Source organism: Myxocyprinus asiaticus, chromosome 37, assembly GCF_019703515.2.
Source record: "Myxocyprinus asiaticus isolate MX2 ecotype Aquarium Trade chromosome 37, UBuf_Myxa_2, whole genome shotgun sequence".
Classification (NCBI taxonomy): domain Eukaryota; kingdom Metazoa; phylum Chordata; class Actinopteri; order Cypriniformes; family Catostomidae; genus Myxocyprinus; species Myxocyprinus asiaticus.
This window is the reverse complement of record NC_059380.1, coordinates 19,884,602-19,908,613: the sequence shown is the minus strand read 5'-3', so window position 1 is coordinate 19,908,613 and position 24,012 is coordinate 19,884,602. Positions and strand designations below refer to the sequence as shown.

Sequence of the window (24,012 nt, the reverse complement as noted above, 5' to 3'; positions counted from 1 at the left end):
AAATGTAAAGGGTCTCAATAAATTGCTCCGCTGAACGATGAGTCTCTCAGCTCTCTGGATGTGGAGCACTCGACAGTCGCCGTGGCAGATTGAAAAGCATGATGTCCGAGCCAATGGCGGTAAACGCGATCTACTATTGGTTAAGAGAGCTATCACTGCCAGCCCGTGACTCCGCCCACGTTCGTAAGATATGGAATCTACTGGCGCCAGTTCCGACAGTACACAGGCACAATTCATTAATGAAACTTCGCCCCACTTCAGACAACCGCAGTTTTTTAGGGAGAGGTTTAACAATCGGCCTGTAGACAGTGTAAGCAGAGCCGAATTACGAATGTCAACAGACATCTTGAGGATTAACATTCTTTGAAAAGGACTAACAAGGGATAAAACAAACAGGGGATTGGAGTGCTGAAATGCTGCTTTGCTCCGTAAGTACGCGTCGATAGTTGTTTTAAATTGCGTCGGGTTCAGCATGTTATGCAGTTATTAAGTTTACAGGTTGACAGAGACTTTATTTCGGCGAGAAGATTATTTTTAACGAATGTATTTGTTGTTTTCACGCTATGATTCTTTAGATCTGTCCAAAGCACTCTTGTACGGTACTTAAAGTTAAAAACCAAACTAATTCATTTGTGATTCTTTTGCAGGTGTTCCTGAGGATTGTTGAAAGCAAAGAAGAAGGACCTCTGTTACCCAAAATTAAGGGCATGTGCAGAAAGTGAATAGGGCATCACCAACATAAGCACATTTATTTATTTATTTTTTTATTTTTTTTATTTTTTTTACAGTAGGCTAACTACAAATATTTTAATCTACTACTGGGCCATATCGGTCTTTTGGGGTCTATTAGTGTCCAATACGTTTTTAGTAGGCATCTAGCCAACTTTTCGAACTTTTCGAAGCACGGATCCTTTAGACATGGAGGTTGCGGCCGATCAGTCTCGATGGATGGCCCATCATCATGCGGTACTCAACGGCCAGCACCCCGAGTCCCATCACCACGGTCTTACACACAATTACATGGAGCCGATGGCGCCTCTTCTGCCCCCGGACGAGGTGGATGTGTTCTTGAATCACTTGGACTCGCAGGGCAACCCCTACTACCCCAACTCTCGGGCCAGAGTCTCTTACGGACAAGCGCACGGTAGGGGCTGTTAAGTCAGATTTACTCTCATATGAAGGCCATGTATTTTTTGATGGCAAAATATGTAGTGTAACGCCACATTTGTCATGTACCTATACGTTTCAGGATATAATATATTGCAGTAATTTGCATTTCATGTTTTGGTCACACTTTACTTTACAGTTCATGTTACTGTTTATTTATTTACAAGGTGATATTAATAAATGGAATATTTACATATTTTTTAGCTGACTGTAATAGGCCCAGTACTGTTATTGTTATTATTTAGGCTACTACAGTATTCCAATAAATTAGGCTATTGGTAAATACAATATGCATGAACGCTTATGTAAAATGCGAGAGGTTGTTTGCATCTCTTGCGTTCCCAAAGAGGTTTTGGACAAGTAAATCAACTTGGGCCGGGTGACTCCGTTTTCGGTCAGTTGCCTGTTATTTGTATATCGGTAGTAGGCTAGGCTACAACTTCGTTGTGTGTGTAAAATCGAAAGACTTCGGTGGTTTTTACTCATTACCCATGGATAAGACCTCTTGGTTATTTTACAAAAATAAAAAATAAAATAAATAAAATATTTTGTACATTGTAAATTTGATTGTAAATACAGAGAGTCTATACTTATAGAGTAAAGTTTTTTTTAATATGTGCTAAACTAGCTACTCAGTTTAAACAAATTAGGCGGACAAAGGGATGACAAAAATGTGTACAGAAATGTTAGATAGGCTATCATATTTCAGTACTGCGTATTGAACTGTCATCTCCACGAGATATGTGTTGAAATGTAAAGATAAGAAGAAAGAGAAAATGTCCAGCGAATGACTTGATGAGGAAAGGGAAGTTCGTGTCAGGGAGAGAGAGAGAGAGAGAGAGAGAGAAAGGGGGATCAAGGCACTTCCCGGATGCCAAATCAAAACGAAAAATTCCTGATGAACTTCTTACTTCAAGTGTCTATAATTTGTGCGAAGAACAGCCTGTAGCGAGAATGCTTTTTTAAGTTAACAATCTGTAAAGTTATTACGTCGAGACGAATAAATAAATAAATAAAAATAAGCGCTCGCTATCAAATGAAACAAACACTGGACTGAAGGGTGAATCGGCATTGTTTTATCAGAGAGTTGCACAATTGATATTTTGGATGCTTTTATTTGATCTCAATGTCGAGTTTGTATTGTTCGGGTACTGAGTCAACAGGTGAGAGTCAGACGCATTCTTGTTTGAAATGTTGTTTAGGCTTGTGCTTCAGCAAAAATAGTTGACACCTCGAAGCAAATAGGCTACAATATGCTTGTCATTTTCATTTCGAATTGGGCTTTATGTTTATTTCTGTTCTCTATTTCTCAGCACGTCTCACGGGAAGTCAAGTCTGCCGACCACACCTCATACACAGTCCCGGGATTCCCTGGCTGGACAGCGGCAAGGCAGCGCTCTCCGCCGCTCACCACAACGCCTGGGCGGTCAGTCACTTCAGCAAGCCCGGCCTACACCACGCCAGCGCCGTTTACCCGTGCAGCAGCAGCTCCAGCACCGCTCCCGTCTCCTCCCTCACATCCGTAACCCACTCCAGTCCGCATCCCCTCTACAATTTCCCCCCAACCCCTCCAAAAGACGTTTCACCGGACCCCGGTCCTTCTTCCCCGACCTCCACCACTACAAGAATGGACGAAAAGGAGTCCATTAAGTACCAAGTGTCAATAACTGATGGGATGAAAATTGAGGGATGCAGTCCTCTTCGGGGAAGCCTCGCTATGAGCGCACAGACACCGTCCACGCATCATCCCATCCCAACCTACCCGACATACTCTCTCCCCACGCCTCACGAGTACGGCGGCGGTCTGTTTCACCCGGGTACCCTGCTAAGTGGATCCGCGTCCGGTTTCACACCTAAATGTAAAAGCAAGACGCGATCGTGCTCAGGTGAGTTTCATTAGTTCTGACGCACTGACTTCACGAGTTAACAGGCCTATTTAGAGACACTCACACTGGGTTAAGAGAGCCTTTTTTAACACAGCCATGCATGTCCGTTTTTTGTACATCTATTATTTAAATTTGAAATGTACTAAATGAATTGTGAGGATATGGGTGATTTTTTTTTTAATGGTATAATGTTTAGAAATTATTTAGCCAAATACAAAGACATTCCCAGTTCATTACAGGTTCAGTCCCCTTCAATAGGCCTATATATATATATATATATATATATATATATTTTTTTTTTTTTTTTCCACGATCAGATCTTTTCTTCTCAGATAACGTTTTTTGTCTTACCTGGAGTTTTACTTAAATATTTATCTAATTAAATAAATGCAACCGTAATTAATCTCCCTTGAGGAAATTCTAGACCGCATTTTTAAATAGTGCCATGCAACAAGTTTTTAGAAGAACCACGTAGAAAAATTATGACCACAAGAAAGTGCTTAAAAATATCAGTGGTTGTGATGAAAATGACCTGATTAAAAAAAAAAAAAAAAAAAAAAAAAAAATATATATATATATATATATATATATATATATATATATATATATATATATATATATTATATATATATATATATAATTTGCAGTATTGCAATAGTTATTTTTTTTTCTGCTTCTTGGGCTTTTAAGATGAATGATTTCATTTGTTGTCGGGGCAACTATTTGCTTCACGCCATGTTTTCCTTTAAATTAACCTTTACTGTGCTTAAAACGTTGAGGAGTCACGACGCGCTGGCTCCAGTCATATCCTGTATACATTCGGCTGAACAAATCACGACATACTCCCCCCTCCGCCCTCCCACGACCCCAAAACTAACAAAATCCTGGCGGGACAAGCCTTCACAGGCGACAGGACCCTGCTGTTTGTGTGCACGACCTCGGCATGGCTCACGAAGAACTATTATTATCGATAACATTATTATTGATAACACTTTACATTACAGAGTCCATCTTGCATAAATAAATCTAAAAGGTGCTCCAACAAAATAATTACATTTTAAGTAGCTACACTGTTACTTATGAAACAACACAATAACACCAATAGCCACTGTTCTGCAAATTGGGGCCTTATGATTGTTATATTTTTTTAGCCTACATTTTTGTCTACATTTTGCAATATATAACTATATTTGTGCTCTGTGGAAAACATTGGTCTAAAGGACGGGGGAAAGAATCTGTGTGCAATCATATTACAAGATAAAGTTAGGTATGAATGTACATTATGTGTTAGAGAATGGAACAGTTCTGAAGGCATCATGACGTAAACTAACAGCATAGCAACTGATATTTGGAGTGATCTAAACAATCCAGCCAATCTTACATGACTGGGAATCTGTGAGCTTGTGACAAATGATTTTACTGACACAAGCGAAATTTTCATCCATAAGGACATAATAGGCAAATAAAAATGATTTGCAAATAACACTAAGACTCAATATTATACATTCTTAATTTAGGCTAACCTCTATTAACTGAACTCATTAATGCCACACCTTCAGTGTGTTGCAGGGCCATTTTCACATAACACTCCCAGCACCAAGTTTCATTGCATTCAGAACGTGAACGATATCTCTACCCACACCAACCCTGAATGAAAAAAGAGGTTAAAAATGAATGAATCAAAACACATTGCATACACTTCAAAAGAACATCCATTGTCCAGGGAGGATTCTTTTCTCTGGTCAGGGTGGGACAGCGACTATCTCACATTATAATGTGAATAATAGAAAGATGCTCTGGGGAGTAAGAAAGAAGAGCTTGTGAATTAAAATACCAGACCAGGTCAGGATGCTTTACTGGTATGACACCTGAGAATAGGACGCCAAGCTTGGAAGTCAAGTGTGGTTGATAAACATGAGTAGGAGTGTACAACTTGCAGTTACCTTACATTCTTAATCACTGCTCTGTCCTTTAGGTGTCAAACATATGTTGTAGTAAAATAGAATGTTTGGTATTAAGTGACAACAAGGTGTATGCTTTCTATAATAGATAAGTGAAAAGATTGTTTTGTAAGTTTGAAACATATTATTTCATCCAGAAAGACATGCACATGTGCAAATTCCAAAATAAATTATGTATTATGTAATGCTGTTTTTGGCATCCAGCATAGAGGAGAAATTCCAATGACATGAAAATGAAAGTCATGTTAGATGTTGCCAGTTAAGTTTTTTTTTTTGTTGTTCATACTGTGCCTCTTCATGACCCTCTGTTACTGTATTGTAAATGGAGTATGAACCTCTTAATTATATAAATTTCCCTTTGCTTTCCCTCCACTTGAATTCTGCACAGAGGGGCGTGAGTGTGTGAACTGTGGAGCCACCTCCACCCCGCTGTGGCGGCGGGACGGAACGGGCCACTACCTCTGCAACGCGTGCGGCTTGTATCACAAGATGAACGGCCAGAACCGACCCCTTATCAAGCCCAAGCGCAGACTGGTGAGTAGATGGACCTCAAGAATTCCTTCAATTCCACGCACACATGAGAAAGAGGACTAAATAGGAGCACAGTGCAGAGAGCCTAAGCACAATTCCCGGAAAGTTATATTTTCCTTATAATCTTCCTGGAATTGTTTGTGCCCTCACCCCCTGGTGATCCCCTACTCTGCCTGTTACAATACTGCTACTATTGCTATTGTTACTGCTATCATTATTGCTTCTAGTTCTGATACTGTCACTGATACCAATGCCCACGCTGGTACAATTATCACCACTCCACATTGAGTGAAAAACAGCATGCTTACCGACCTGTTGCCGCACCACTGCCTGAGCACATCAGTTTAGATCTAGCTGTTTGATCTGGCCGTACTTTATCTGGGGGCGCTTAGAGAACCACATGTCATTGGTTTTGTTTTGCAGAGCTTGCGTATGATTCTGGTTGCATTGTAGACTCACTGTCAACTTTTGTTTCTCTCATTTCATCTCCATAGGATATTTAAAAGCAGATCTGTGCTTGTTTCATTTCTCCTTGATTATTTGTTTTATATTGGTAACTTTTTGAATTGAGATGATTGATAGAAAACAAAACTAGTTTAAAGTTTTTGTTTTGGTGTTTTACCCATAGAGAGATCAAAAAGTAAGATATGTGAAAAGTCAAACTTGACTACTTTGGTTATTATTGTGCAATTTTTTTTTAATTGGTCTTGGACAGCTTCACTGTCAAAGAAGGCTCCTCTATGCTTTTATTAAAATATAAACTGTGACATTGTTGTCCCTAGGCTAGAGTAATTAATTTTATCTAGAAGAGGTGATGATTTTTGCAATATGTCTTTTCAAAGAATATAGGAAGGATATTTTCCCAGCCTGTACCAAAATGTTTCCTTTCCTCACATAATCAGGTGAAACTCTATATCTCTACCTCTATCTCGTTTACTCTGTTATAGAGTAATTTTTCTCAGTCTTTCAAAATGTGAGGTAATATTATCATGGAGATTAGTTTGGAGACACAACAAGCTGTGTGACTGAGTGAGACTGTCTTTTTTCTATCAGCCATGTGTCATAATTTAATTTTCAATTGGCTAAGTGACCATCAGAGTGTAAATATGAGTGTCTCAGAGGGAATTTTATTTTCGCTGTTGTAAAGGAGACACATGCATTGCAGGGGAACAACGAGTCTTATACAGAATTACAAATACAGAGTGACATATTTAAAAAGGAATAAAACGATGGATTATTAGACTGTAATTCCAATTATGATTATTATCTTTATTATTTTAGTTTTCTTTCTTTTTCTTTCTTTCGTTCTTTCTTTCTTTTGTTCTCATGTTCTCATGTTCTCATGATGTAAAAAGGCCATAGAGTTTTCCATGGAGTCAGTGTGCTGGCCCATGCTTTTGCATTTTGGGCTGAAGTGTTTTCAGAGCGCTGTTCAAAGGCCATCCAGTTGTTTCCTATCCGGATATCTGCCCGGGCCCGATAAGGAAGCCAGGCTCCCGGGTGTTTCCGTCTTCAACAAACCCGTCTGAATTTTCTCTGGCCCCGGCAGGCCCAAATGACATCTACTGTAAAGCGATTATCAGAGCACTGTGTGTGAAGGGGCTGGGGCAGGGATTGGAAAATAAATGGATTTATACTCTTTGCTTTCTTGTTTGTCGTGCTCGACTGGCACTGAGTTGGAGTATCAGAATGTGCGTTTTTGTTGTCGTTTGCGTGTTGTGTTTAATTTGACTACTGGCAGCGTTTTTTCAGAGCCACGATTTCGCAAAAGCTCTATATGAATCATTATGTAAATCGTTAATGAACACAACCTGCGTGTAGCCTATGTGTCGGGCTGCGGGGAAATTGCGTTGTATGCCTATAAACGTTTCTCATTATGTGTGAAAAATTGATCCGTAATGGACAAAAAGCGAATAGAGGATTGATGACCCGGCTTTGCAGTTGCCCCAAGCACTAAATCGTTTGATTCCCGGCATCAAGCCGTGTATCGAAACGTTATAAATTAATGATCTGTCTAATATATTTACCGAAATGTGACAGAATTTATTAGATCCAGATCAGAAACAACGAATTTCTTTGGGCACAGTTTTTCTTCTTCTAATCAAAGCACAAATTGTACAATTTAATTTACCGTGTTTAAATGCACAGAGTCTATTAAATTAGCCCAAACACGGAGGCGACTCCCTTAAAGACATTTCATATGTTCAGGACACATTACTTTAATGCTATTTGGGGATAGTTTTGAAATGCTGTCTAGTGTAGAGTACATTTTGCAACAGTGAGTCATAATATTGGTTACCCCATCAGATTCTTATCATTGAATAGGATAGCATAGCCTACATTTACTCCAAAGCAAAGCCCATGTAATCCGTGTTTTATAGTAGGCCTGCAGTGTGGAGAACAAGAATCTATCAATTAAGGTTATACAGTCCATTCGGCAATAATATTCAAGAAAAAGGAACCAGACATATCCAATAAAAGCCATAACCCACGATCAGAGGCCGGCTAAAATAAAACAGCGGCCTCAGCAATAAGTTATGATAAAAATAAGCGACTAAAGCTCATTAAATTGTTATTTTTATTATTAGCAATCAGAATAATTTTTTTCCCCTCCAAATAATATAGGCCTAGTTTATTGGCGTAACTGTAGGAAACACGTTGCATCTATTTTAGCTACGTTTGAAATACCACTAGAAACATCATGGATGTTTTAATATGGGAAAACAGCATTAATATTTTGTCTTTCATGTCTTTATACAGTCTGCTGCAAGGCGAGCTGGCACCTGCTGCGCGAACTGCCAGACAACCACGACCACTCTGTGGCGGCGCAACGGGAACGGTGACCCGGTGTGCAACGCCTGCGGGCTCTACTACAAACTCCACAACGTAAGTATTAAAAGCCGCAAACACTGAAAGTGACAGCAAAGTGGTCAAGTGGGCGGACAGCTTGTATCGATTTAAGAGAGGGAAGAGTGAGCCCGGGGACGCAAAAGCGGCATTCCCTCAAGCAGAGCCCGTTGACCGTTTTTCTTTTTAGATTAATCCAGCTTTGTTTCAATTGAGGGCGTTATTCCCCGGAGGGACGGCAGGGCGGGTCTGCCATTCAAGATACGGCGTCCGTTATATCAATTCGGAGTTGTCTGAAACTAGCCTTTTAAATGTTAAGCTTGGCTGCAATCTCTTTACTAGACGAATAAATAAATTTCACATTAATGAAAAGAGCGGAACAAAGAAGAAAAGAGAAACGGAATTTCGTGACAGCTGAGCTGGTGATTTTTTCCCTTTTTTTTTTTCTGGGTCTAATTTTCGTTTGGAATGAATATATGCATGTGCAATCATGACCTAAAATGGAGATCCATGTTTATATAGATTTGTCATTTTTTATTATTATTTTTTATTATTAATACTTAGGCTTTGTCTAATTGTTTCTGAAATAAGTGTGAGGAAAGAGCTTTTTTGAAGGAATGTACTTGCCCACTTTGGCAAGCAAAGGAACAGTGTTGCATCCCCTCTCACTTTAAATATTTCAGCTGCTGATGTAAAATCACCTCTCTGTTGTCATCATCATTAACCTATCGTATCCCCCTTTCCCTGTAGGTCAACAGGCCACTGACCATGAAAAAAGAGGGCATCCAAACACGCAACCGTAAGATGTCCAGCAAATCCAAGAGGGGTAAGCGATCCAGCGAGGGTTTCGAAGAGCTTTCCAAGTGCATGCAGGACAAGACCTCTCCGTTTGGCAGTGCCAGTGCTCTGGCAAGCCACATGCCACATATGGGCCACCTGCCACCTTTCAGCCATTCCGGACACATGCTGCCCACACCGACTCCCATTCACCCAACGTTCAGTCACCCTCACCATTCCACCCGCTCACCTGCCTGGGCCGAACCTCACTGAAGTCCTACGTTCTCACAGCATCCCCTCTACAGAAGCCTAGCATTAGCTTCTCCATATCAAACATCTCCATGCACCCCCTCTCCTCCCGTCAAGAAATCTTTCACAGGCGAGGGATGCGAAGGGGTTTGCATTGGGTTAGTTCCTGATTGGACACTGCTGAGAAAGGTGTCATCACATCAACGACCATGTCAACTTGTATAGAGGTCGGTTTGGCGCATTTAAAAGCACCTCTTCTTCTAACTGCTCACTAGATGCTGAGGATGCTCACAGACGGAGGGAGAGAGAGAGAGAGAGAGAGAGAGCGAGAGCTTTGTTTACTTTTAGCTTCTCGTTACGTTTTACTGAGTCACTTTGGTACTGTTCTGAAAGAGAAGATGTGTCTTTGCAGAATCACTGTGTGGCAATTCCATTGAGGACAGTCACTTCTGAACATTGGCTCGCTACGAGGACTTACTCTGACTCTCTGCATACACGAAGAGTCAAAGAGAGAGAGACAGAACAGAGAGACCATTAACTTTATCACCCTAACATGCTGGAATACACCCCCTTGGGCATGACTCCCTCTGAATGGACTCTATGGATACGACATAAAAACAAACAAATGTTTATAAAGGTTAATTGTTATTATCATTATTGTTATAATTGTTATTATGATAATTTATTTTCACTCTTTATCTCTTTTTTCGCTTTCCTCAGAACACATTGTTATATCATAAATATTATTTGATTGTTATTGATGAATAAAAAACACTGACCTATCCTAGCCAAGGCAATGTTGCTGAGCTGTACGTTTTTATCATTTCCATTACACATTAAAGGAAATAAAGTTTTAATACTTGATAATTTCCCCCTTATGTTTTTGTGTACTTCCTTGCTAATGTCATGTGAATGCAAATTTGTATTATCAGTCGCTATTCACTTTTATGTGGCTACAGACCAGTTTGATCGTATATGTTTCCAACTCCAGGGCATCATATTTCCCTACAGTCACTGTACTTTAATATGAGAAACACAAACAAATGCCAAAACATGCACGAGGCCAAACACAAACACACCCGAGCACTCAGATATGCTGCTGTTCCATATACTAAGTGTCAAAAAGTATTTAATCTAGACATTGTTGAGCTCTTGAATGCAAGCAATATCAGATGCACACGCTAAGTGCCCAAAGGGTAGTATGAATGGGATTGCTCCCTTTGCTACAACTGCAGCTGGTGAAGAAGCAGACTTCTGTGGCATATAAGCCCCTGGGGTGCTTCGATCTGACCCAGACAACAGGCTCCAAACACTGGTTGAGTAGGAGGTTCCAACCTCATATAAATAATGTCATACACAGAGACATACACTGTACAGTACATCGTTAGAGGGACAAATCTGTTGTCCTTGCGTCCTCCTTTTCATCTGACCTACTCAACCCCCTGCTTTTTGCTTGTCCTTCTGGAGCCAAAGAAAAGGCAAGTAAAAGGACAGTGGGGTTTTTTGGTGGGAGAAAGAAATAGAGAGAAAAAAATAGAGAGGGAGAGGAGGAAGGAAAGGCAATCAATCCAGTCCATGAACAAACACGTGGGGGGCAGTTTGGAGCCTTCTCCCACAGATGTGCTTGCAGCTGAGGGTTGCAGGAAACAGCTCTTAACCCAGTCTCATTTTCAAGCTATTTAACCCAATGGAGCGACTGAGGAAACCATCAGCCCAGCCAGCAGTTAATGAGAGAGACCTAACAACAGTGCAGCCCATGCTGAGGAGGGCTGAGTTCAGGTCAACAATGACTCTTGCACAAGTGCAGATGCCCATCCCCCATCCACAAAATTACACACCCCTCTATTCTATTCTATTCTATTCTATTCTATTCGCTTAAAGTTTTGTATTGTAAGGTCTACATTAACCCTACTGATTTTCTTACTACACATTTCTAACATTACTCCAATGATTTTTTTTTTTGTCTTTGTACTGCCCTAAAAAGTGGCCTTAAGGTTTTTGACTACCCAGTCAAATGTGTGTCAATAATCAAACCCTCAGTCACAGGACAGATCATAGTCATAGTTACATAGTTTTGACCAAATTTGTAATTACTTATTTTCGGTTAATGACTTTACTTTTTGGCTGACATCACCAAGCCCTCTTACTAGTATCACTTACCAACTGGCTTCATTCTGGTTTGTAATGTCCATTTTTTACAATCCAATCAATTGGCCCTTTACTAAGCTCTGCCCCCCTAGGTTACCACTGCTCATCCTTACAAGCTTTGCAGAACTTCCCATAGGAGTGAATGGGAGATTTCCGTGAACTGCACGTTGTGAAGGAAATTGTTAAATTACACAGTAATGTGATTGAAAACTGTGAACACTGAATCAGAACTGAGGCAAACCATGATCACATTTGCTTTAAAAGAGAAAAGCGACATTTGATAGCAATTACACACCTGATGACATTAGTGTAAATGTTTGACTTCATTTTGACACTAAGCCTCATTCTATATAGGGCTATCTATCATAATATAGAGAAAATTATGTAAGCCTACTTGTTTTGGAGCATCCCTAGTCCTCTCTACACATTTCATTAGAATAACAGTGGTAAATAACAAAACAAAAAGGCTATTTATTTAGAAATTTTGGTCAAGAAACCTGACAAAAACAATTTGAGAAGTGAACGGATGATCACTCATAAGTTTTAAATTAAAATTGAAATATTGTGTACAGAACAAAAAGCCTCACTGATGCTAGATCTGTGTAGTAATAGTCCATGACTGTAACTGTTCAGCTGCATTCCTGCTGTGTGCTTGCCAGTTATAGATGCCACTGGGCTTTTCTTTTTCTGTGTGTGGAGGTATTTGTGTGTGTGTTGTTCTCTTTGGCCAGGCTCCCAGTACATTTAACATCCAACGGACTTAAAAAGGGCCCTCCTGAGGGAACGAGCTGTCTTCCCCAAAATAATAATGGGATCAGTCTGCGTCAGAGAGACGGGAGAGGGAAAAAGAGATGCTTTATTCAATGTGGAGGTTGAGGCACCGTGACGTGCTCGCGTGGTTCCGCGTGTGTCCTTGTCCTCTCCATCCTCGTGTGTTTGTATATGGTGTAAGGGGTCTGTTCTTATGTGTGCTTACCAAATACTGAACAAAATGTTTTTGTAATCTCATCACATTGTATATGAGTGGCATCCAGTTTATTGTCTTAAATAGATAATTCAAAGGGATAGTTCACTCAAAATTTAAAATTCTCTTATCATTTACTCACCCTCATGCCATCCCATATGTGTATGACTTTTTCTTTTGCAGAACACAAATTAAGATTTCAGCTCTGTAGGTCCTCACAATGGAAGTGCCAAAATTCTGAATCTCCAAAATCCACATAAAGGGAGCACAAAAGTAATCCATACGACTCCAGTGTTTAAATCCATGTGTTCTGATACGATATGACAGATGTGGGTGAGAAACAGATCAATATTTAAGTAAAAAAAAATTTATCATAAATTCTCCTCTCTGTCCAGTAGGGGGTGATATGCATTAAGACTGTGAATCCCCAAAAACAGAAGAAAAAGAATGGGAAAGTGAAACTGAATTGGAGATTGACTGAGCAGGGTGGAGAATTTATAGTAAAAAAAGTAATTTTTTTCCCAAGTCATTTTTATTTGTATAGCGCTTTTCACAACACACATCATTTCAAAGTGAAAAAGGACTTGAATATTGATCTGTCTCTCACCCACACCTATTATATTGCTTCTCAATTAATTGATTTAACCACTGGAGTCGCCTGGAGTACTTTTATCTTGCATTTATGTGGATTTTGGAGCTTCAAAATTTTGGCACCCATTCACTTACATTGTATGGACCAACAGAGCTAAGATATTCTTCTAAAAATCATCATTTGAGTTCAGCAGATGAAAGAAAGTCATACACATCTGGGATGGCATGACGGTGAGTAAATGATAAGAGCATTTGATTTCTGGGTGAACTATTCCTTTAACATTTAGCAGTCCAATCATCTAATGAGTGAAAAACAAGATGATAAAAATTGTAATTGCAGATGTAGTTACTTCTGTTTTATTCATCACACTGGAAATAGAAGGTCAAGGCTTTGTTGTATACTGACAATTTTGACAAATGTAGTAGTTAATTTGAGTATTCTATGCATACAGAATATTTGCATAATAAGCAAATGTATACATACTGTATAATATACAACAGAAATATCGGAATAGTATGTTAGTATGCTATTCCGAAAATAGCCTAGTGCCTTTGAAAATCTATGGCTGCAAACCATCATTAGACAATTTACCACTCAAGATCAATGTGACACATGGGGACAAGGTAAGATATACATTCATGAAGAGTATTTTACAATAATAACAATATTTTACTTCTACATTAAGGTGCCTAAATTGTGACTAGAAAGACTGTGGATCTTTTAACGGTATGGTTATACAGTGCAACAGAATGAAAGCACGGAGACTTATGACCAAGGCTTTAGAAACAGCATGGTGGCCTCTCATCTCCAAGTCGTGAGAGCTTTATGAGCTACAATCAAGACGAGTCTCCTCTTCTTTTCATCCTCTCATCTTTCCCTTCCCCTCTCCCTTCATCTCCCTCTCTTGCCCTCCCTCACTCCCTTCATGTATTTGTTTATGTATCAAATTGAATTAAAGGAATCAAAAGGTGGTGGGGGCCGTGCGCACACTGACTCGAGTTATGGAGCTAAAGATGAAAGCTTAAAGGAGCGAGGAGAGCAGTTCAACCGTAGGTCTCGAGCTATGCGCGGGGTCAGACGCCTGACCTCATCCAAACATGCTTCAACTAAACACGGTGTGCCCTCCCTTTTGCTTTTGTTCTTTCTCATTTTCTCTGTCTCTCTCTCTCTTTGTTGCAATTTTTCTCCTCCGCCAAGGAAATAAGGAGTTATATCCTACCAAGTGCAAAGGAATCCTGCTCACACCTAAGGCACATTCATTGCACATTCATTGTCATAAAAAGACATTTGGTAGCACTTTACAATAAGGCTGATGTTGAGTTAACACAAGAGTTAACATGTAGTAACAATGCACAAAACGTTTACAGCATTTATTAATCTTGGTTAATGATAATTTCTACACATCTACATTTTAACATTAAAAGTTGAAAGTAACTAACATGAACAAACAAAAACAAATACATATTGTAAAAAACATATTGATAATAATTGTTAATTCATGATATGCACAGTAATGCATAGAGTTATTGTAAAGTCGTACCACATTTTTTATTTGTTTGTTGTTATTTTATTTGTATTATTTTGGCATGCAATATAAATTGCTCTGCAATTAAGACTGTTCTTCAATCCCTGCCCTTGATTTGAAACCACTCCTGACAGCAGCAAGCATATTTACTTAAGATTTGGACTCCACTGCATTTGATTACTAGACAGACAGATGCTAGAGATAAAGAAAGACAGAAAGGACAACCTTTTCACTCTTGGGTTCTCAGTTGGAACCATCGTAGAGGTCACTGACAACAGTGGGGCATCCCAGATCACACACTCATTTGTTCACTTATACAAACAAGCTCACACACTGGCAAATCATACATTGCATTGGTAAGGTATTATTAGCTGAACTTCCTCTTTCGGGCCTGACAGAAATTCATAGAAATACGGTCCCTTGGTAATGAAATGCCAAGCAAAGGGTGGAGTAATGGTAACCATGTTCAATAGCCTGAGAAAAGTAAGTAGGAGGGTTCAGCAGTTATAACATGTGTTCTTCCATTGTTTTACCCCCAAAAGAAACACATTCATAAAACAGATATGCACAAATCTGCATACACACACAGAAACATATAAGTCCATGCACCCACTTTCATTAACTGGCTCATGTTTCGCAACTGGAAGATTTTATTTAAAAGTAACTTTACTTCAGGCTACATTTTGAAAATTCTTTCATCATTTACTCATTGCTTTATCATTACATTTTAAAATGACACAAAGGGAGCTTTCACAATGTCAGATTTGTGGCTCAAAAATCTAAAAAGCCCCATAAAGATTATCCAGCCTGATCTCATGACAATTACGTAATCATGGCCACATTTTTGCAAACCAAAATTACGTACAGTATTACTCGTTTGGCTACAATTTGTGAGTTGGGGAGCACATGCTTCTGTCCCCCCCATTCTGTCCCCCCTGCCTCTGGAACTGCCTCTGATGCCCACAGATGTAATCTAATGTTTTTCAGTAGGTTGAGGCATCCAGGATAAGCACATGCAGACACCATCTTGAAAAGAAACAAATACAAATATACAGCAAAACAAATTCAGCTTCTGTATAACATTCCTCAGCCTGATCCCATGAAATTTACATGAACATAGCAACATTTTTGCAATTCAAAATTTACGTGCTGTATAACACGTTTGGCTGCAGGTTTCCAGTGAAATGTCCAGCTGGGGATGCCAAAAGCGTGTAAAATTGTGTGAGGTTTTAAGGTGAATTCTAGATGGATGTTTTTAAAACATAACTCCCTAACGTAAAACTTTTGCCTGAACCTAACCAATAGTGTTTTAAAATATGAATGAGATGTTTAAAAAAGACATCCATAACAAATCAACACCTAAACTTAACCATTAGTGTTTTAAAATATAAATGAGCTGTTAAAAAAAGACATATCTTATCAATGCCTAAACCTAACCATTAGTGTTTTAAAATGTAGAAGTTGAATGAAAAATCACATTTTCTGAACCAAACACATCATTTCGTGCCTCTATTATGACTCTGTCATGTCACGTATCAGCTTGAACCACGGTCTTCGGACTCTCCAAGTCCAATGCTCTATCAGGTGAGCTACCGCACAAGCTAATCATGTCGGAAGAAGTCAGTAGTGTAGTCTAGGGAATACGCAGGCATACACCGTATGCCCACCTAACTTTCTTAGGATTTTGCTTATGCCCACCTAAAGTAAGTGATGATACGTATGGTCGCCAGAACAACGAGTAGGCTTCTAAATTGGAGCTTTTAATCTACTAATGCGATGCCACAGCACCGTTGAGTGAACTGTGTGTGTGTGTGTTTTAAGTGTACAGAGATTCTCTCTAAATGTGCATGGAGCTGCGGGAGCGCAACTGATGGCACTGATAAAACAGACAGTCCGACTAAGCTGATCTACCAATAAGAACGTTCATTTCAGATGCAATTGGATATTTGCTTACCAATCATATTTTTCCATTTCAGTAAGTGGTGGGACATTTCCAGCATCTAATGCTAATGCACAAACTTGGAGTAACCATAAAATACTATATAAACTTATTAGTGGTGCTTGCGAAGCAAAGCATCACTATTGTAATCTCACATACTTATTATTATTATTATTATTATGTTGGCTTGACAAAGCCAACATACTGATCTACTATTTAAGCTTCTTCTTCTTCTTCTGAGCCAAAATTTAAACAGTATCTCCTCCTAGAGCTTTCAAGCTACAAACACCAAACTCGCCACAGACCTTCGTAGAGAATTCCGGGTTGACTTATTTCACTCAGGATGGCAAGTAGCCATGTTAAGTAACACCTTGGTAACTGCATATCAACCAGATGGGGTTACCATAGCAAACAAGTAACAAATCACAAATATCTGCACCAGAACATCGTAGAGACTTCCTGTTTGGCTTGTTTCATTCAGTCTAGCAAGGAGCATTTTGAGTATCACCCTGGTAACCGCCTAGCAACCAGATGGAGCACCCTAGCAACCATAGAACAACACCAATATCTCTGCACCAGAACATCCTGCTGTCATAGGGGTTGCCTCTTTCAACTTGGGGCAGTTGGTGGGACATTGTGTTGAGAAATTTTGCCATGGCAAGCACCACTCACATTTTCTTCAGGAAATGTACCTATCTAGTTATTATTATTAGTGGTGCTTGCAAAGCATCACTACTGTAATCTCACATAGTTATTATTATTATTAGTGGTGCTTGCAAAGCATCCCTATTGAAATCTCACATACTTATTATTAGTGGTGACTTCCATTAAAAATGTCTGAGAGGGATATCTTTGGATCAGAACATACTACAGACATGGCAGTTGGCTTATTTCACATGGGTGAGCAATCAGTCTTCATGTATCCATTTTAAAAACTACTTAGCCACACCCTAACAACCATTTAGAGCATCCTAGCAACCATCCCCACTGACTTCCATTCAAAATGGCTGAGTGTGATATCGTCTGAGCAGAATGTCTTAGACACATGTGGGTGCTCTCATTTGATTCATGCTGGCAAGCCATGTTTGAACATACCCTGTGTTTGGGGGTAAAATGTACCCCAGGGGCTAAAAAGGGGGGCAAAAAACCATCCCAAAAATTCCCATAGGATACTATGGGAAGACATTTTTGTTCCTACTATGGCAGTCAATGCAAGAAAGTTGTCAGATCATATCTCCCAATCAGAGTGACATAGAGACATGGGGGCGGGCTCATTTCAATCAGGATACCAATCACTCTTTAAGTATCACCTTGGAAATGGAATAGCCATGCCCTAACAACCATTTATGGGACCCTAGCAACCACCCCCTATTAACTTCCATTCAAAATGTCTCAGAAGGATATCTTCAGAACAGAATGTCGTAGAAACTTGGGGATTGGCTCTTTTGAGTCAGGTTAGTAAGCAGCCAATAACTACTCTGTTAACTGGCTAGCCATGCCCTGGCAACCATTTATAGCACCCTAGCAACCAAATCTATTGCTTTCAATTAGAGCGTGATATCTTCGGATCAGAATGTCCTAGAAACATGAGAGTTGGCTTGTTTTAATTGGGTGAGCAAGCAGTTTTCAAGTATCATCATGGTAATTACTTAACCACGCCCTAGCAACCATTTAGAGCACCCTAGCAACCAGCCCCATTGACTTCCATTCAAAATCACTTAGATGGGTATTTCAGGATCAGAATATCATAGAGACTTCATTGTTGGCTTGTATGACTCAGGACAGCAAGCAGTCTTCTTTGTATCACCCTGGCAACTGCCTAGCAACCACATGGGCTTACCTTAGCAACCAAGTAGCAACACACATATCTCTGCACCAGAACATTGTAGAAACTTCCTGTTTGGCTCGTTTGACTCAGTCTCATGCTAGCAACGCCTAGCAAAGTGCTAAAACATGCTAGCAACATGTTAAAACATCTTAGCAAGCCTAGCTAAGCATTCTATCTATCAATAAACTTCCAGACAAGGCTTTTTCAAGCCAACCTAAAGTTTGTCCACAAACTTTTCAATATAGTTTGCACTGTAAATTTATTTCCCTGCTAAACGTAAATATATATACATTTAAATGTAACTTATGCAATTAAATTTGAAATTGAAAATACTGCATGGTTTTGCACAAGTGCTAGTTTTGATTCTCTTCGCAGATGCTGGACAACTGTGTCCCTTAATTTTTTAATTCTGTAGCAGGTAGTTAAATTTTGGAATGCAATTCATTTTAATAACATTAACCTTCCCAATCATTGATAAGTGTAATGAAGCCCACCTGTCCACATCATTCGAAAACCTTTTTATTAAGGGATCAAAATTAACTCTGACTAAATCAGACAAATTTGCTGGGAATAAAATTCCCAAATACTTAATTCCCTATTTGGGCCACTGGAAGGCACCCGGCTGGAAGGCCGTTACTGGACAGTACGCTGTCAAAGCCAAAGCTTCGGATTTAGACCAATTGACTTTGTATCCTGAGAATTTGGAAAAGGAGTTAATAATTCTGTGGAAGCAAGGCATGGATCTAGTGGGGTCAGAGACGAATAATAAAATATCATCTGCATAAAGCAGAAGCTTATGCGCTACACCTCCCACCGTCACCACTGGAAAATCATCCTCCTTTCTTATCGCGGCTGCTAATGGTTCCAGGGCAAGACAGAGCAATAATGGGGAAAGAGGGCAACCCTGCCGGGTGCCCCTATCCAGAGTAAAATAATCTGAAATTAACCCATTTGTTTGCACCACTGCTACAGGGTGTCTATAAAGTAACTTAATCCAACCAATAAATGTATTCCTGAACCCATACCTTTCCAAAATCTTAAAAAGATAATCCCATTCTACAATATCAAACGCTTTTCGGCGTCAAGAGAGATGGCAGCAACCGGAGATTGATCATTCGCTATTGACCACATGATATTGATGAGATGCCTAATATTATCAGAAGAACTACGGCCTCGAATAAACCCCACCTGATCTATATGTATAAGTGATGTCATAACTTTACTTAATCGATTAGCCAGAATTTTGGACAAGATTTTTACATCTAACTGGATCAGGGAAACTGGGTGGTAACTTTTACACTCGCTTGGATCTTTGTCCTTTTTTAGAATCAGACTGATCCGGGCTTGTGTCATGGTTGGCGGAAGCTTTCCGTTCTTTAATGATTCCGTATAAACTTCTAACAAAAGTGGAGCCAGTTCTGTAGCATAAGATTTGAAAAATTCAGAGGAAAAGCCATCAGGCCCTGGAGCCTTGCCTGTAGGCAAGGCTTTAATTACCTCAACAAGCTCCTCCAAGGTTATCTCAGAATCAAGAGAATTTTTTTGCACAGTCATCAGTTTAGGGAGATCTAATGGTTCCACAAAGTTCCTAATATCTTCATCAGTGGATGAAGACATGGAACCATAGAGATCAAGATAGAACTCTTTAAAGGCATTATTAATATAATCGCTGAGGTAAATATTTCACCACAAGCAGATTTCACTGAGGGAATGATAGAAAAAGACTCTCTCTGCTTTATATATCTATCCAAAAGTGTTCCTGCTTTGTCACCTGACTCAATGTATGACTGTCTTGCCCTGAATAACCAAAACTCCACTTTCCGTGACAAAATAGTATTATATCTATATTTCAATCGGGTCAATTCTCTGAGGCCATCAGATGACATATGGCGCTTCAGCTCTGCCTCAGCACTTTTAATATTTCCTTCCAACTCCACAAGTTCTTGTGCTTGGATTTTTTAATGAATGAGGCATTCTGTATGATCCGACCCCTAAGAACCGCCTTAAGTGCCTCCCAAGCCACACCCACAGAGGATACTGAGGACCACTTGGTCTCCATATAAACACTGATTTCAGTCTTTAACATTTGTTGGAAATCAGGATTTTGCAAAAGGGACACATTAAGGCGCCAACTATAAAATTTATTTTTCTCTATATGTGGCATCACCTCTAAACTCAGAGCATGATCTGAGACTAAAATATTTCCAATTGAGCAATCAACAACAGATGAAATGAGGGATTTGGATATCAAAAAAAAAATAAAATAAAATAAAAAAAATCTATTCTAGAATAAATCTTATGGACTGATGAAAAAAATGTATAGTCCCTACCGGATGGGTTCAAAAGTCTCCAAATATCTGTAAGACCAAGATTTGTACACATCCTGTGAAGCATCAATGTTGCTCTAGGGGGCTTGCACACTTTTGCTTCACTATGATCAAGGACTGAATCCATCAAACGATTAAAGTCTCCTCCCAATTTTATATCATGAGGGGTGCCAGCAGCTTGCAACATCCCTTCAAGATCTATAAAAAGCCCTGATCATCAGCGTTAGCCCTTGAATTTCAACTAACACAATAATTACTCTTCCTAATTTATCTTTAATCTGTTTGAGACATTTGAATTGTAGATGTTTATTTACCAATATAATGACTCTCTTGCTCTTACTTGAGACAGCACTAAAGAAAACATGTCCTCCCCATATCTTCCCAAATTTTCCAGCTTCCTGCGGGGAGAGATGTGTTTCTTGAAGAAACACTATATCATATTTCTTACGTTTAAGAAAAGAAATAACCTTCCTTCTTTTTATGGGGTGCCCCAACCCATTTACATTCCATGTGGAGAGAGATAGTACACTCATATTAACAACTGACATATTGATATAATAAAAAAAAAAAATTGTGTGTGAAAACCAAAATTATACAGACCACATTCCCCATTAGTGAAACAATCAAACCCCGAACATCTCCCCGAACAAAACAAACAGAAAAAAGAAAAATGTGCACATTAACTCTGCGCACGACAGCGCCAACCGGCGACAATCCCTCTAAACTCAAAAGTCCATGAACGCACACCAGCCCCCATGACAACTTTGCCATCGGATTGCTCAATTTTGCCTCACAAATTTGTGAGGCAAAATTACATAACAGAAAATACTTTGTAAAATAAACCCAGTCAATAGGAAGAATGAACACAATGAATGTGTAGATTCATTCACAGAACTGATCTTCCACAAAACAAATTCCAGCTGATATAAAACCATTCAGATTCCTTGGACAGACAAATGAATGTTCAGTGAGCCAGCTGTTATGAGTTCAGCGCATGACGTAATCATTCCAAAGTCTCGTAAAAAAAAAAAAAAAACTCAACAAAACAAACTACAGCCAGCAGGAGGAATAAGCATGAAGAACAAACAGATTAATCCACAGCTGTTCCAAATGAGTGTTATTTAATAAAACAAGCTCCAGCCGCTAGGCGGAACCAATACAAAAAGAAACAAAACCAGCATCCCGGTTCCCCGGATGATTGAGTCAATTCACTCGGAGGCTGCATAAAAGTATATACCATGACTTACATAATCCGTCGACTTCATAAAAGACATCCTTTGTGTGAGCAGCATGTAGATATTTTGCGGTCATCCATAGTGTCTACTCTCAATCTGTCCGGGAACTTCAATGCAAAAGTAATCTTTCATCAATGCAAAAGTTTCTTTAAGGAAAAGTGTTATTCACAAAACAAGCTCCGGCCGCTCGGCGGAGCCAACGCAAAAAACCCAAAATGTCGCCCAGCTTCCTAAAGAGTCAGGTACAGCGAGTCAGGCCCACTCACATGAGAAACATCCAATGGTTTACTCAGTCATTGATTCTATAAAAGACATTGCCAGATTTGGACATGTAAATACTTTGCGACCGACCTTCGTTTCTATTCTCAGTTTGGCTGGAAACATCAAAGCGAACGAGACCTTTTTCTGATGTAAGAGTTTCTTACATTCCTTGAACCAATCGCGTTTCTCTCTTGTCGAACTCGCAAAGTCCGGGAACAAGAAAATATTATGGTTCTTCCAAGAAAGCTTCCCTTTGCTCCTCGCCTGGCGCAACACAAGATCTTTATCGGATGATCTCAGAAATCTGGCCAGAATCGATCTGGGCCTATCTCCCTCAGCAAATCGAGCCGGCACTCTGTGAGCTCGCTCGATTTCCAGCTTGTGGCCTGTTATGTCGAGCAGACTCGGGAAAAACTCGTCTAGGAATTTCACCATATCTCTGCCCTCCTCATGCTCAGGAATTCCAACAATTCGAACGTTATTCTTGCGGCTTCTATTTTCAAGATCTTTAAGCTTTTCAAGGAGATGTTCTAGATCAACTTTGGTCGTGGGCAGATTAGCGGTTAATTCCCTCTCTGAAGATTCCAAAAAATCGATTCATTTTTCAACATCAGTCACTCTTGTACCTCACTCGGAGAATTTTATTTCCATTGCCGTAATCGATCGACGTATTACAGCGAGATCCTCCAAGTCAGCAAGAATCTTCGTCAACATCACCGACATGTTGGAAAACTGACGCTGGATTCCTTCTCCCGCCGCGCCATCCAGATCGAGTCCCCGGTCTGTAGGCCTGTTGGGGCTTTCATCCTGAACACGTATGTGTCTTTTAATGTCTCCAGAGCCCGAGGATTTTGACTTCTTTGCCATGTTTTGCAGCAAAGGGCAAATGTGTAACTGGGTGTATCAAATTTCACCAGATTATAATATGAAAAGAAACGAAAATTCAGCAAAGTGCGCAGAGCTCATCGCTCACACGTCTGCTCCTTGCATGGTGTCCAAGAAAGTGACCACTGTGTCCCTTAACTATATAAAATGTCTTTGTTTGCCTTTTACTGGTGTCAGTGGTGCCTTTTTCTCGTGATATCAAATCATTTCAATTTATACTTCTAAGTAGGAAAACAATTTCACTATACACAGAAAAGCACATTATAGTACACAAATAAAAAAACACTTCATAAATTCACAGTATGCCCACCTCTTCAGACACTACTACACCACTGGAATAAGTGTATATATCAGTGCTTGAATTGAGGGGGAGCTGGTGGGCCGGGACCCCCCATAAGGCATTAGGGACCCCCCCCATAAGAAGTCTAAAATAGACTTCCCAAATATTTGTATTTTAGTAAAGATAATAATAACAAATACTATTTAATTTACACAGTTAGGATATGGTAAATTTCGTGAATTATTTACATTAATCAGGGCTCTACAGTGCAAGCATTTTACTTGCATTTGCGAGTGAAAATTACTGCTTGCAAATGCAGAAAATTATTTGGGTGCATGGTGTGAGTAACAGCTGATTTAACACCCAAAGTTATGAACTTATTATTGCAGCCAACCATCAGAATGAAAACTCCCTAATGTATCTTCCCTCATATACCAAATACTTTTAAAAGAGACGTCTGTATTGTTGGAATTCCTGAGGGAGCAGAGGGTCAGGATATGGTGAAATTCCTGGATGGGCTCTTTCCGAGTCTGCTTGACATAACAGGCCATAAGCTTGAAATCGAGCAAGCTCACAGGGTTCCAGCTCGGCGATCCACTGAGGGAGACAG

At 39.7% G+C, this 24,012-nt stretch overlaps 1 protein-coding gene across 1 annotated transcript; it reads left to right on the top strand.

Annotated features, from left to right (window-relative positions):
• The first annotated feature begins 236 nt into the window (after positions 1-236).
• Positions 237-10,284, top strand: LOC127428227 (GATA-binding factor 2-like). The gene is made up of 6 exons (XM_051676426.1): positions 237-428; positions 648-1,144; positions 2,481-3,053; positions 5,403-5,548; positions 8,306-8,431; positions 9,143-10,284. Exons 2-6 carry the CDS (start codon positions 919-921, stop codon positions 9,440-9,442), a joined length of 1,371 nt encoding a protein of 456 aa, XP_051532386.1. The 5' UTR covers positions 237-428; positions 648-918; the 3' UTR covers positions 9,443-10,284.
• Positions 10,285-24,012: the final 13,728 nt, after the last annotated feature.